A 12,096-nucleotide genomic window follows, 5' to 3' on the forward strand; every position below is an offset into this window, starting at 1 on the left:
TGGGTGGAGTTTCTGTTTCCTGTAGCCAGAAGAGCCCTAATGGAGTCCTAAAAAAAACGAAAACAGAAACAAAAACAAAACAGGCCATGCCTGGCAGAGAAGGCCCTTTTAAGGAAGGGGGCAGTTGGAGCAGTTGGGCCAGCCTCGGGGCACGGTTGGTAGAGGGGAAGGCTCCAGGGAGGGAGACGGCCAAGTTGGAGAGGGGAGGCTGGAGATGGGCGGACTTGGGAAGGGCCACACAAAGTAGTCTCTAAAGCGTGGACCTTATGCCCAAATGGCTTAAGGAGCTGCCTGCAGTGTGATTTTTAGAAGGATACATTGGTGGCAGGGTAGAGGATGAGCTGGAGACAGAGACTGGGGCTCTGGGACATCAGTGCAGTAACATTGAGGCATCTGCATTTTTGCTTTCAAAACCCGTTGCTGTAGGCAAATTTTTTAAAGCCCGCCTTTTCCATTTTTAAATGATGACACTATTACCAAAGCTAATTGTTGTTTTAGACTTGTAAATTTTGAAGGCCTAAGTTAGTTAAATTGTTTTTTATAAGTTTTGCCGGGTTTGGGGAGAAGAGTGGGAGGAAGCAGAAAACCCATTATTCCAGCCGGGTGGATAAATGGGCCCCACAGAGCTGCGTTAACCTACAGGGCTTCTGTGTTCAAGACATGACCTTCTATTCTGCAAAGCCCTCTGCCATTTTCCTTAAACATACACTTGGAGTAAGTGTTTGATGAATGAATTAATGTGTTTGCATTCTTTCTTCATTCTGCCTCCTACCTGCAAAGACAGAACTGTCATATATGCCTTTCTTAGAAAAGCTGTGGACTTTAAATATTATCTGCGTTGAATTTGATCATAAAACAAAAAATACTCATTAACCTGAACTTCACAATCTTAACCTTTAGTACCTATGAAAAAGGCATCTACTAATTAAATAGTTTAAAGGGTATTGCAATGGAAATGTTATTAAGAGAGCAAAGGTTTTCTTCCAACTCAGAGTGTACACTTTCAAAGGGGGTGAAAAAGGGCCGTAGTGTTGAGGCTGCTAATCATGTTGGCTCTAGTCCAGTAGTTCTCAAATTTTAGCATACCTGAGAATCCTGTAGAAGATTTGTTAGTACACAGAATTCCAGGCCCTCTCCCATCATTTCTAGTACAGTAGGTGTGACCAGCGGCCCTGCTTCCCAGGAGATGCTGATGTTGCTGGTCCAGGAACCACAGTTTGAAACCGCTGGTCCGGGCAGTAGAGTAGCACAGTTAAGTATATAAGGCAACTGGAGAACTAAGGCTAAATGACAGTGATTAATTAGATGTAATCTGTAATCATATACATGTGTATATATGCGTGTATATGTATATTTCCAGCATTTTTATACTGACTATCCTAGAATATAAGCAAACTGCACCTTAGGCGTTTTCTAAATAGTGATTGCTTTGATGCTGTTTCCTCCCATTGTGGAACTGCTCGCTGGCCCCTGCAGGCATCTCCCCTGCAGAGGAGGTGCTGCACAGTGGTTAGAGCGTGGGCTTCAGGGCCAGTGGCTGTGTGGCCTGAGCCCTCCTAAGCCTCCTTCCCTTCCTTTGCATGCCGCGGGGTAGCATCTCACCTGCACTTTCTTCGGAACACCAGCTACCTCTGTAGTGCGTCCTCTCCTGTGCGCTCACCTGCCAGGGCCCCAGCTGCTCGGGGTCCCAGGCTGTGCCTCACTCATTTCTGTGACCTCGCAGGACTTGCCGCAGCAAATGGGCTTTTGTATTTCCAAGGCACTTCATCAATGTTTATTGAGAAAAGGAAGGAAGAAAAGAGGAAAAGGAAAAAAGAGAGAGGAATGAAGGAAGGAATTTTCCCAGGTTGCTCATTGTCTTTGTGACATTTTTCACTGTAACTTTTTTTTCCCTTTTTTTTGAGACGGAGTCTCGCTCTGTCACCCAGGCTGGAGTGCAGTGGCGCGATCTCAGCTCACAGCAAGCTCCGCCTCCCAGGTTCACGCCATTCTCCTGCCTCAGCCTCCCGAGTAGCTGGGACTACAGGGGCCCACCACCATGCCCGGCTAATTTTTTGTATTTTTAGTAGAGATGGGGTTTCACTGTGTTAGCCAAAAGTAGGGAAAGATCCATTAGGTAGAAAACCTAGAAGTCATTTAGGTTGAACCATATGCAACTGTTGATACCTGATAGTTTTTGATTTGCAAAAATAAGGCAATTTCATGTGGTTCAAACTAATATCTATTTAATATGAAGGTATATGAATCCTGGTAAGAACAACACAATTTGCAAGTTTTAGAATACAGTCCACTAGGAGTGGATACTAAGCTTGCAGTTTATATGCTCTAGAAGACCCTCTTTTTAAAAAAATAAGGCAAAAATACTAGTAAGGTATTCTAGATGGGGCCACAGAAAGGCCCCTGCCTGAGAGAACCTTGGAACTTGAGCATGTGCTTCAGAACTTCATAGTGAAGACACGTGCCAGGGGCCTGGCTTGAAGATGGCAGCTCTTAGGACAAAGCACGTGTGAGGCTGGAGAGCTGCTTCTGCAGAGTCTGTAGGAGAACAGCACACCCACTTGGCAGAAAACTCAGGTGCCAGAAATCCATACAGTCCACTGAGCCAAGTGGAGAGATGAAGGATTGCTGGAGCACCTCGCTGGTTTTGAACAGTGCTGTTTCCAAGACAAAATGAGCCTCCAGGTCGGACAGACTTCAGAGGCAGACAGTTTGTCCTTTCATGGAAGTTCTCACGTTCATATGTTTCATGCATTTTCCCTCAGATGGGATGTGTTGGAGTGGAAGTGGAGCTAACTAAGTAAATGTAAGCCATGCCAGGCGAACACCCAAGGAGGGAGCAGGAACAGAAGCTGCGGAAGCCTCTCAAGGAAGCATGGGGAGGGGGTGGGATGCCAAACATGGAGTCCTTGGCTTTTTCAGAAAAATTGCTGAGGGGTTTGCAGGAGAGTTGTGAGATCCAGAAATTACTATTTGACTGGGGAGTGGTAGGTGCCTTTATTGGGATGCTTTAAAGAAGTCCTAATTCCATAGTTAGCTGAGCCCAGCAAACACAAGCTCATATTTTGGGAGTGGATGTCCAGAAAATGAATTCTTTTTTTTTTTTTTTTTTTAATCTGGAAGCATGGCTTATCTGATTGCCCTCTGGGCTTAGCGACAGCATGCACCCCTTTGAGTGTTGTGTCCTGGGCCACAGCCTAGCTGCTACTTCCCTCAGTTTCCTTCTGTCCAGGGGCTAAGCTCACTAAGGTTCATTGGTGGAAGGTGGAAAGACCAGGACTCGTGGTCTCCTCCCTCGATTTTGGAACACCAGACCTGCCAGGATGGTGCTTTTTTCCTTGGCGTGCCTAATTTAAGTGTTTAAAATGCAAGTATTTTTAAACAAACTTGACAACCACAGGATGTGCAGATTAGCACTCTATGTATATGGTAGCTCTGCCAGTGTAGCCTCCTGCTTGGCGAAACTCAGCAACATGAATATTCATTAATAAGCCCATGAGAGGGACTCCAATGAACTGAAATTCTGGATTTTGAAGGGCCAGTCTGGATGACTTTCAGCGTACCAGTATGCAGTGGGCACAAGGTGGCAGTTCTTTTTATAAATTTTCTGAGAACTGACAACTGTTAGGCCAGTCTTGGGTGTGCCTGTATATAAAATTTCTAGCGAACTCAGAGTCGGCTTTCTGGGGTAGACACCTCAAGGCTTTGTTTAATTGTTAGTTAGATAGTTAGAAATAATCACCACCAATTTTCACTCAGCACAGTGTTCTGAATCTACTACCAGATTAAAACTCTGTCTAGAGGTATTGGGAATACTGGATATTCACATGCAAAAGAATGAATTTGGACTCTTACTTTACACCAAATACAAACACTAACATTAAATTTATTAACTACCTAAACATAAGACCTAAAATTATAAAACTCCTAGAGGAAAATATAGGGGAAAGTTTCATGACATTGGGGCTGGCAGTGATTTCTTGGACGTGACACCAAGAGCACAGGCAACAAAAGAAAATATAGACAAACAGGATAATACCAAACTTAAAGTTTTCTATGTGTCAAAGGATGCAATCAATGAAGTGAAAAGGCAACCTATGGAATGGGACAAAATATTGCAAATCATATATCTAATAAGGGCTTAATATCCATAATGTATTTTTAAAAACTCCTACAACTCAACAACAACAACAACAGAAGTAAATAACCCAATTTAAAAATGGACAAAGGACTTGACTGGACATTTGTCCAAAGATGATACCCAAATGGCCAGCAAGCATATGAAAAGATGCTCTACATCATTAATCATTAAGGAAATGCAAACGAAAACCACAGGGAAATATTATCTCACAGCAGCCGGGTGCGGTGGCTCAGGCCTGTAATCTCAGCACTTTGAGAGGCCAGGAGTTCCAGACCAGCCTGGCCAACATGGCGAAACCCCATCTCTACTAAAAATACAAAAATTATTCGGGCATGGTGACACACACCTGTAATCCCAGCTACTCGTGAGGCTGAGGCAGAAGAATCGCTTGAACCTGGGAGGCGGAGGTTGCAGTGAGCCAAGATCATGCCACTGCATTCCAGTCTGGGGTGACAGAGTAAGATTCCTTCTCAAAAAAAAAAAAATTATCTCACACCTATTAGGATAGCTACCATTAAAAAAAGAGAAAGTAACAAGTGTTGGTGTGGATGTGGAGAAATTGGAAGCCTTGTGCACTGCTGCTGAGAATGTAAAATGGTGCAGCTGCTATGGAAAACAATATGGCAGTTCTTCAAATAAACAAAAATAGAATCACCATATGATCTAACAATTCCACTTCTGGGTATATAGCCAAAAGAATTGAAAGCAGGATCTCGAAGAGAAGTTTGTATACCTATGTTCATAGCAGTATTATTCCAATAGCCAAGAGGTAGAAGCAACTCAAGTGTCTATGGATGGATGAATGAATAAAGAAAATGTGGTATAGGCATGCAGTGGAACATACTTTAGCTTTCAAAAGGAAGGAAACCCTGTCCCGTGCTGTAACTTGCATGAACTTTGAGGACATTATGCTAAGTGAAATATGTCAGTCACAAAAGGACAAATACTGTCTTAATATGAGATATGTAAAGCAGTCAAATTCACAGCAACAGAATGTGAAAGCAGAATGGTTGTTAGGGGCTGAAGGGAGAAGGAAATGGGGAATTGTGGTTCAACAAGTTTTAGTTTTGCAAGATGAAAAAGTTCTGGAGATCGGTTGTACAACAATGTGAATATGCTTAACACTACTGAACTGCACACTTAAAACACTTAAGATGATAAATTTTAGATTATATCGGGTTTTTTCTTTTCTTTTCTTTTCTTTTTTTTGAGATGGAGTTTTGTTCTTTTGCCCAGGCTGAAGTACAGTGGCATTATCTTGGCTCACTGCAACCCCCAGGTTCCAGCAATTCTTCTGCCTCAGCCTCCTGAGTAGCTAGGATTATAGGCACCCACCACCTAATTTTTGTATTTTTGGTAGAGACGGGATTTCGCCACATTGGCCAGGCTGATCTTGAACCCCTGACCTCAGGTGATCCACCCGGCTCGGACTCACAAAGTGCTAGGATTACAGGCGTGAGCCACCACACCCGGCTATATGGGTTTTTCAACCACAATTAAATTTGGAAAGAAAAACTCTAATCTAGAGAAGCAGATGGTACTAACACCTTTCCTTTATTTTTTAAATTTTGTATTATACTTTAAGTTCTAGGGTACATGTGCACAACGTGCAGGTTTGTTACATATGTATACATGTGCCATGTTGATGTGCTGCACCCAGTAACTCGTCATTTACATTAGGTATATCTGCTAATGCTAATGCTATCCCTCCCCTCTTCCCCCACCCCACGACAGGCCCTGATGTGTGATGTTCCCCTTCCTGTGACCAAGCGTTCTCATTGTTCAATTCCCACCTATGAGTGAGAACGTGCGGTGTTTGGTTTTCTGTTCTTGTGATAGTTTGCTGAGAATGATGGTTTCCAGCTTCATCCATGTCCCTACAAAGGACGTGAACTCATCCTTTTTTATGGCTGCATAGTATTCCATGGTGTATATGTGCCACATTTTCTTAATCCAGTCTGTCATTGATGGACATTTGGGTTGGTTCCAAGTCTTTGCTATTGTGAATAGTGCCGCAATAAACATACGTGTGCATATGTCTTTATAGCAGCATGATTTATAATCCTTTGGGTATATACCCAGTAATGGGATCACTGGGTCAAATGGTATTTCCAGTTCTAGATCCTTGAGGAATTGCCACACTGTCTTCCACAATGGTTGAACTAGTTTACAGTCCCACCAACAGTGTAAAAGTGTTCCTATTTCTCCACATCCTCTCCAGCACCTGTTGTTTCCTGACTTTTTAATGATGGCCATTCTAACTGGTGTGAGATGGTATCTCATTGTGGTTTTGATTTGCATTTCTCAGATGGCCAGTGATGATGAGCATTTTTTCATGTGTCTGTTGGCTGCATAAATGTCTTCTTTTGAGAAGTATCTGTTCATATCCTTGGTACCAACACCTTTCTTGTACTTTCACTGAAGGTCAACTCAAGTTCATTTCTCCTGCCCAGCACCAGAGGTTGATCTGAAGCCAGCCTGTCTGAGAGTCCACAACAGAGTCTGCCCTGCTGGGACTGTTCAGATCTTCAGCCTATCCAAGGACAGACTCCCCAGATTAAAAATTACCCCCCATTTCCTGCCTTTGGGCTGCTTTAATGCATCTCAGAAGTGTCCTCAGGGAAACAGCTCTGGAAGGAAGTAAAAGTCAGGGCAGAGCTGGTAAAAAGTTCTGTGCATAGAGGCAGGTGAGGCTACTAGCTAAAAATGATTGGGTTTCAAGTAGTCTTGCACCTGCTGCCCTAACCACACATAAGAGAAGTCACTGCTGGGACAACCAAAGCTCCTTGATGCCTGCACCTCCTCCTGCTTTATTTCTTCATCTCCAAAGGGATTCATCCAATGACTTCTTTTGGCAGGAACATTCTAGCTCAGAGAAGGCTAGCTGAAAATTAAGAATAGCTGCTTGAGGAGAAAGTGGGAGAAAGGCTCATAAACGTCTGAGATAGAATGTATGTAAATGTCCATGAAGGCAGCCACATGCCTGTGAATGTAAGTCACATGGGAAGGTGCTGGCCAATGGTTTGTGTGAAAGCACCCCCGTCCTTGCCATGGCCACATTAAAAAGCTATTTGAACACCAACCCATATGTATTGTGATCTTCTCTTTCAGAGGGGAAGATTCAAGGGACTTGAGGAAAGCAGACAGCGTTTTCTACTGAAATGCTGTCAGGCAAGCTACGCACAGAACTTCCAGACACATATTTGGTGACTGTTAACATGGAAATCACTGAATATGGGTATATTTTTATGCCACATAAGGACATAAAATTCCCCCACTATAATAGAAACATGTGTAGAGTTCTCCCTTGAAATATCTGTACTCGGTTTAAATTAGCAAGTATACATGGTCAGAATTCACGTATTTGTGTTAGTTTTCCAAGTGAGGATTTTTTTAAAATGACTTTCTCTTCAGGGTCACATGTGTTACTTTTAAGGATGATTTTAGCACTTTTTATTATAATGGATCCTTTTTAAAAGAATGATGGAAGGTTGGGCGTGGAAGCTCTTTCAGCCTGAGCTTTAAGCAGCCCTTTGAGTGGCCTGATACATATGAAATACACATAGGTGCAGCAGCGGGCACCGCCAGGTGTGCTGTCAATTACAGCCACTGGTATACTACTAATTGTTAAGGTAGTTCCAGAATCATGGTTAAAAAATGAAGTCTCTGACTCTGATGTTTCCTGCATGATCAAGGTCAAATTTTAGTCATTTTTCAGATCTAATAGATGGCCTCTCTCCCTGACTGCTCTCTGAGCAAAGTAGCCGCAGCTGAGATTTTCCTTCACAAATTAAATATATGTATATAGTCAGAGAAACCGTTGCTGATGTTTTCAAAAAAGGAGTATTTACTTAGAAAAGCAAAACAACTTAGTAAACTGCTTGCTTTACATAAATAAACTCTTTGGAATCATGTGGTATTTCCATGAGATGTCAGGGCTGATACCTGCAGTCAGATAAATTTGCATCTTACAAAGCTAACCAGGCTTCTTTTTCACAGGACTTCTCAGTGGGCTCGCATACCCCAGAAATCTCCCAAAGGGGCTAAAGGCTGAGTGGTTCCCGCTTTTGTCTGCCCATGGAAAGCTTTCAATGCTGGACGTCTCTCAAACTAATGTTCTGAAGAGCACACTTTGGGAGAAGTGAGGCAAATGCAAATGAAAAATAGAGAAAAAGCTTCCATGTTATGGGTGTGCTTCGTAATTTACACCGTTACAGCTCCTTTTTACACACTTGACTTGTTAATTCTGCTTCCTTCTTCAGGCTGCTTTTGATGTTGGTCTGTTCGTACCAAACCTTGCCTATCAAAGCGTTATATGAATTGCTGTAGAAAATATTTCAGCTGAATTAAGAACACCAAGGAAATGCTTTCAATTCCCATATTCATAGAATGTTAGCACCCGGGGTGGAGAAAAGAAGGAAATGACGGGGACATTTATTTCATGCTTATGTCCCAGCCCAGTGATGGCCAGACTTGTCTCCCCTGACAGTCAGTGGCTGCTGGAATGCACTGCCGCTGCGCCCCGCAGGACTGAGGAGCTCATTCCCCCAGCTGCTGGGCAGGCTGCGGGCAGAAGCCCCCAGCTGAAGGAAGCTGTGTTGTCCAAAGCCCACATCCAATGACTGTGTAACCTGAGGGTATAAAAGCTCAGCTTCTTTGCGGCAATTTGGGACAAGTCTGAAGGACCAGCCACACTTCAGAATGCCTTGGGGTCAGCTGGGGTTTTTGTTGAGACTGCCTTGCCACACCCACCCCTGCCCAGTCCTGCTTCCTGTGCATGCTACTGGCCTCAGAGTCTGCTTCCTAGAAAACCTGGCCAGCAACAGTTCTCCGGGAAGGACGAAATCTCAGGCTAAAACTGAAAGTGGAAAGTAGCCACTTTATTTGCCTTTTAATTCATTTTAATTTCCATCTCAAGCTTCCATTCTGCCTAATGGCAATATCATAGTCTTTGTCAATTTAGAGTAAATTCAGCCAGTGCAGGGATTCCCTCTCCCCACTTCCCCCTGGGCTTACATCTCCTTTCCATGGGACTTCAGGAATTGTCACCTCTCTCTGCCGGCATCCATTGAGACATCCCATATCCTGGCCACAGGCTGGTTTGTGGTCCGTGCCTCACTTGTAGCTGCATCCTTTTTGGCTCAAATGTCAGGTCTTACCTGGCGGCTACCTCTCAGCCCCACGTCCTTGCCACTCATAGCTGCGTGGAAAGGACCATTCTTCTGCCTCCCACTCATGGCGGGCTACCTGGGGACAACATGAGGTTGCCTAATTTGCCACTATAGAAATTGTTTGTTTATAGGGCAGAAAACCCACTGTAGTAGAGGTCCATTGTTTAGCACTGAAGTATTGTTCAAAGTAAGTGATTTACAGTTGTCTAGAATGTCCTGAAGAAGAAGTTATTTTTTGGTGTCTCTGGGTGAAATAAAGGCCGTCAGACATGTTCTTCTGCAGAAATAGGTTTTAAATTAGTTCCGTGCAACCTCCCACATTGCTTTAACATATCTTTTTTGAGTACCTTCCATTTATGGGTTTGTTCAAGATGCTGGGGACATAGAGAAATACACAGGGAACACCCTTGATCTCCCTAGTTTATATATATAGATAGGAATTTGGTCTCTGTAGAACCAGGACATCTTCAGCAGTGATTTCAGTATGAGGGCCACAAACAAGATGGCATTTGCTTTCATTTCCCCCGTTGGAGTTAGGTGACATCCCACTTTCAGTGGCCTCCCCCGAGGGAACATCAGCACTACCTTCTGCTCAGTCAATTGTCACAACCGTTGACTCTCTGAATAGTCAGCAGCTTAGACTTTCTCCATGAATTGGCAATGCACAGGCCACATCTGGCTGGCAGACATGTTTTGACTGGTTTGTACGTTGTTTTTAAAAATATTTTTAATTTTAGAGATTTTACAACATTTGGATTTCTAGTTTCTCTTTAAAAAAAAAAAAAAAAAAAAAATCTGGTAGGCCAAAGTTCACAGCCTCATATGGCAACCAGTTTTTAACCAAAGTAAGTGCTGCCTCGTCCACCCTGCTGCCTTCAGATGGGGCAGGTGCTTTGCAGTTCAGCACAGTCTGGTCAGACACCCACCCTCCCTCACCTCCTTTACCCTCTGGGCCCTGGAGGCCCGTTCCTGGAGGATTTTGTCTTTATATTGATCAAGGCTGACAGAGCTGCATCCTGGGGCCTGTGGATTCTGGCCCCACCTACTATAGTATTTACCTGACCGAGCTTCGGCTTGGTGCTTTGCACCTACATCAAGATATTTGACAAGCAGTGGATGTAGGTGACTCACACACTGTTGATTGTGATGTGGACTGTTTCACACCCTTAACAACCATCTCTATGACAGCCATTGGTGTTGACTGAGAGATCTCACTCATTCACTTTCCCTCTAGCAATGATAGGATGTAAGACCCAGCCCCTCTGCGGTTGGGTGAGGCCATATGGCACTTCAGACCAGTAAAGTATGAAAGGAGATGATGTACGTTTCCAGATGAGCGCATTGTCTGCCTGTGCAAGACGCCCAGAGCTGTCTTCTCCTCCCACTACCACAAACAGCAGCATTCAAGTTGGTGGCTGCTGCCAGCTGAGTCCCAGAGGGAGGAGACACGGAGCAGACCCCCAGCTAAGGAACAGAGGATGTGGAGCACGAGTGAGATATAGATCTTGGTAGATATAAGTAACTCAGGTTTTGGGATCTTTTGACCCTGCAGCATGCCCTAGCCTGTACTGAGTAATACAGTCCATAAAAGAGACTTCTCCAAGAGTCGTGGGAAAAATTCCTCTCAGAAACTGGTTTCCACTTATCTTATGGATCCTAAGAATCTTCTTTAGCTTCTAGGAACTTTAGACCTAACTGTAGCAGAAGTGGGATATTTGGGTAGGTGTTCTGACTTTTCCCTTGGTGTAATCTTATTTTTTCTACTTCTTATATTGTAAGAAGGCTATGTTTTTTTAAAGGAAGAGCAATACTGTATATAAAAGTTAATTATTATATTGATATAATGTACTTTCAAATACATGTATATGTCTCCCTTGAAATAAATTAATTTGTACTGATATAAAACAATTAAACCCCTGAGAATCTATTGCACATATCTTACAGGGTATGTGCATGAATGTGGTGTTTAGCTCTTGGGACTTATCAGAACTTCTTTATAAGAGTGGACTGTGGGTCGGGCGTGGTAGCTCATGCCTGTAATTCCAGCACTTTGGGAGGCCAAGGTGGATGGATCACGAGGTCAGGAGTTCAAGACCAGTCTGGCCAACATGGTGAAACCTGGTCTCTACTAAAAATACAAAAATTAGCTGGGCATGGTGAGGCATGCCTGTAATCCCAGCTACTCAGGAGGCTGAAGCAGAAGAATTGCTTGAGCCGGGGAGGTGGAGGCTGCAGTGAGCCGAGGTCCTGCCGCTGCACTCCAGCCTGGGCAACAGTGAGACTATGTCTCAAAAAAAAAAAAAAAAAAAAAAAAGAGTGGACTGCAAGAGAGGTTAATGGATTGTAGGACATTGGGATTTTTGCATCAAAAATGTTGCCTTCAGAAATATCTTACCTTTTCTATGGTTAATAATAATAAACACTTACGGACTACTAGGTTAAAGTTGCCAGTGGTAAAGTGGAAGTATTTATAAGGAAATGTGTGGTTTGAGTTTCTTTTATATATTTATTTTTGTTGGTATAGGAGAACTTGCTGGTATTTAGGGTTATTTGCCATTAGTTGCTTGAAGTAGTGACAACTGCCCCTAGATTCCTTCCATGATCTTTAACCCTAGCAAAGGCATTCTTGCTTAAGCAAATGACATGAGACATATCCAGTCTCTCTGGAGTTACCTTCACTACTAGTTTTCTATTGCTGTGTAACAAATCACCATAAACTTCACAGGTTAAAACAACACTCAGATATTCACTCAGTTCTGTAGGTCAGAAGTCCAGCAGACTCAACCA

The 12,096-nt window shown here is 43.4% G+C and overlaps 1 protein-coding gene across 1 annotated transcript in view; it reads left to right on the forward strand.

Annotated features, from left to right (window-relative positions):
• Positions 1–10,129: 10,129 nt before the first annotated feature.
• Positions 10,130–12,096, forward strand: part of LOC101005808 (beta-chimaerin) — a 90,168-nt gene continuing 88,201 nt past the window's right edge. The window contains exon 1 of the mRNA XM_017956822.3: positions 10,130–10,800. Within this exon, the coding sequence (XP_017812311.2) occupies positions 10,615–10,800 (186 nt within the window). The 5' untranslated portion in view covers positions 10,130–10,614. The remainder of the gene's footprint in view (positions 10,801–12,096) is intronic.

Source organism: Papio anubis, chromosome 4, assembly GCF_008728515.1.
Source record: "Papio anubis isolate 15944 chromosome 4, Panubis1.0, whole genome shotgun sequence".
In the NCBI taxonomy this organism is placed as follows: domain Eukaryota; kingdom Metazoa; phylum Chordata; class Mammalia; order Primates; family Cercopithecidae; genus Papio; species Papio anubis.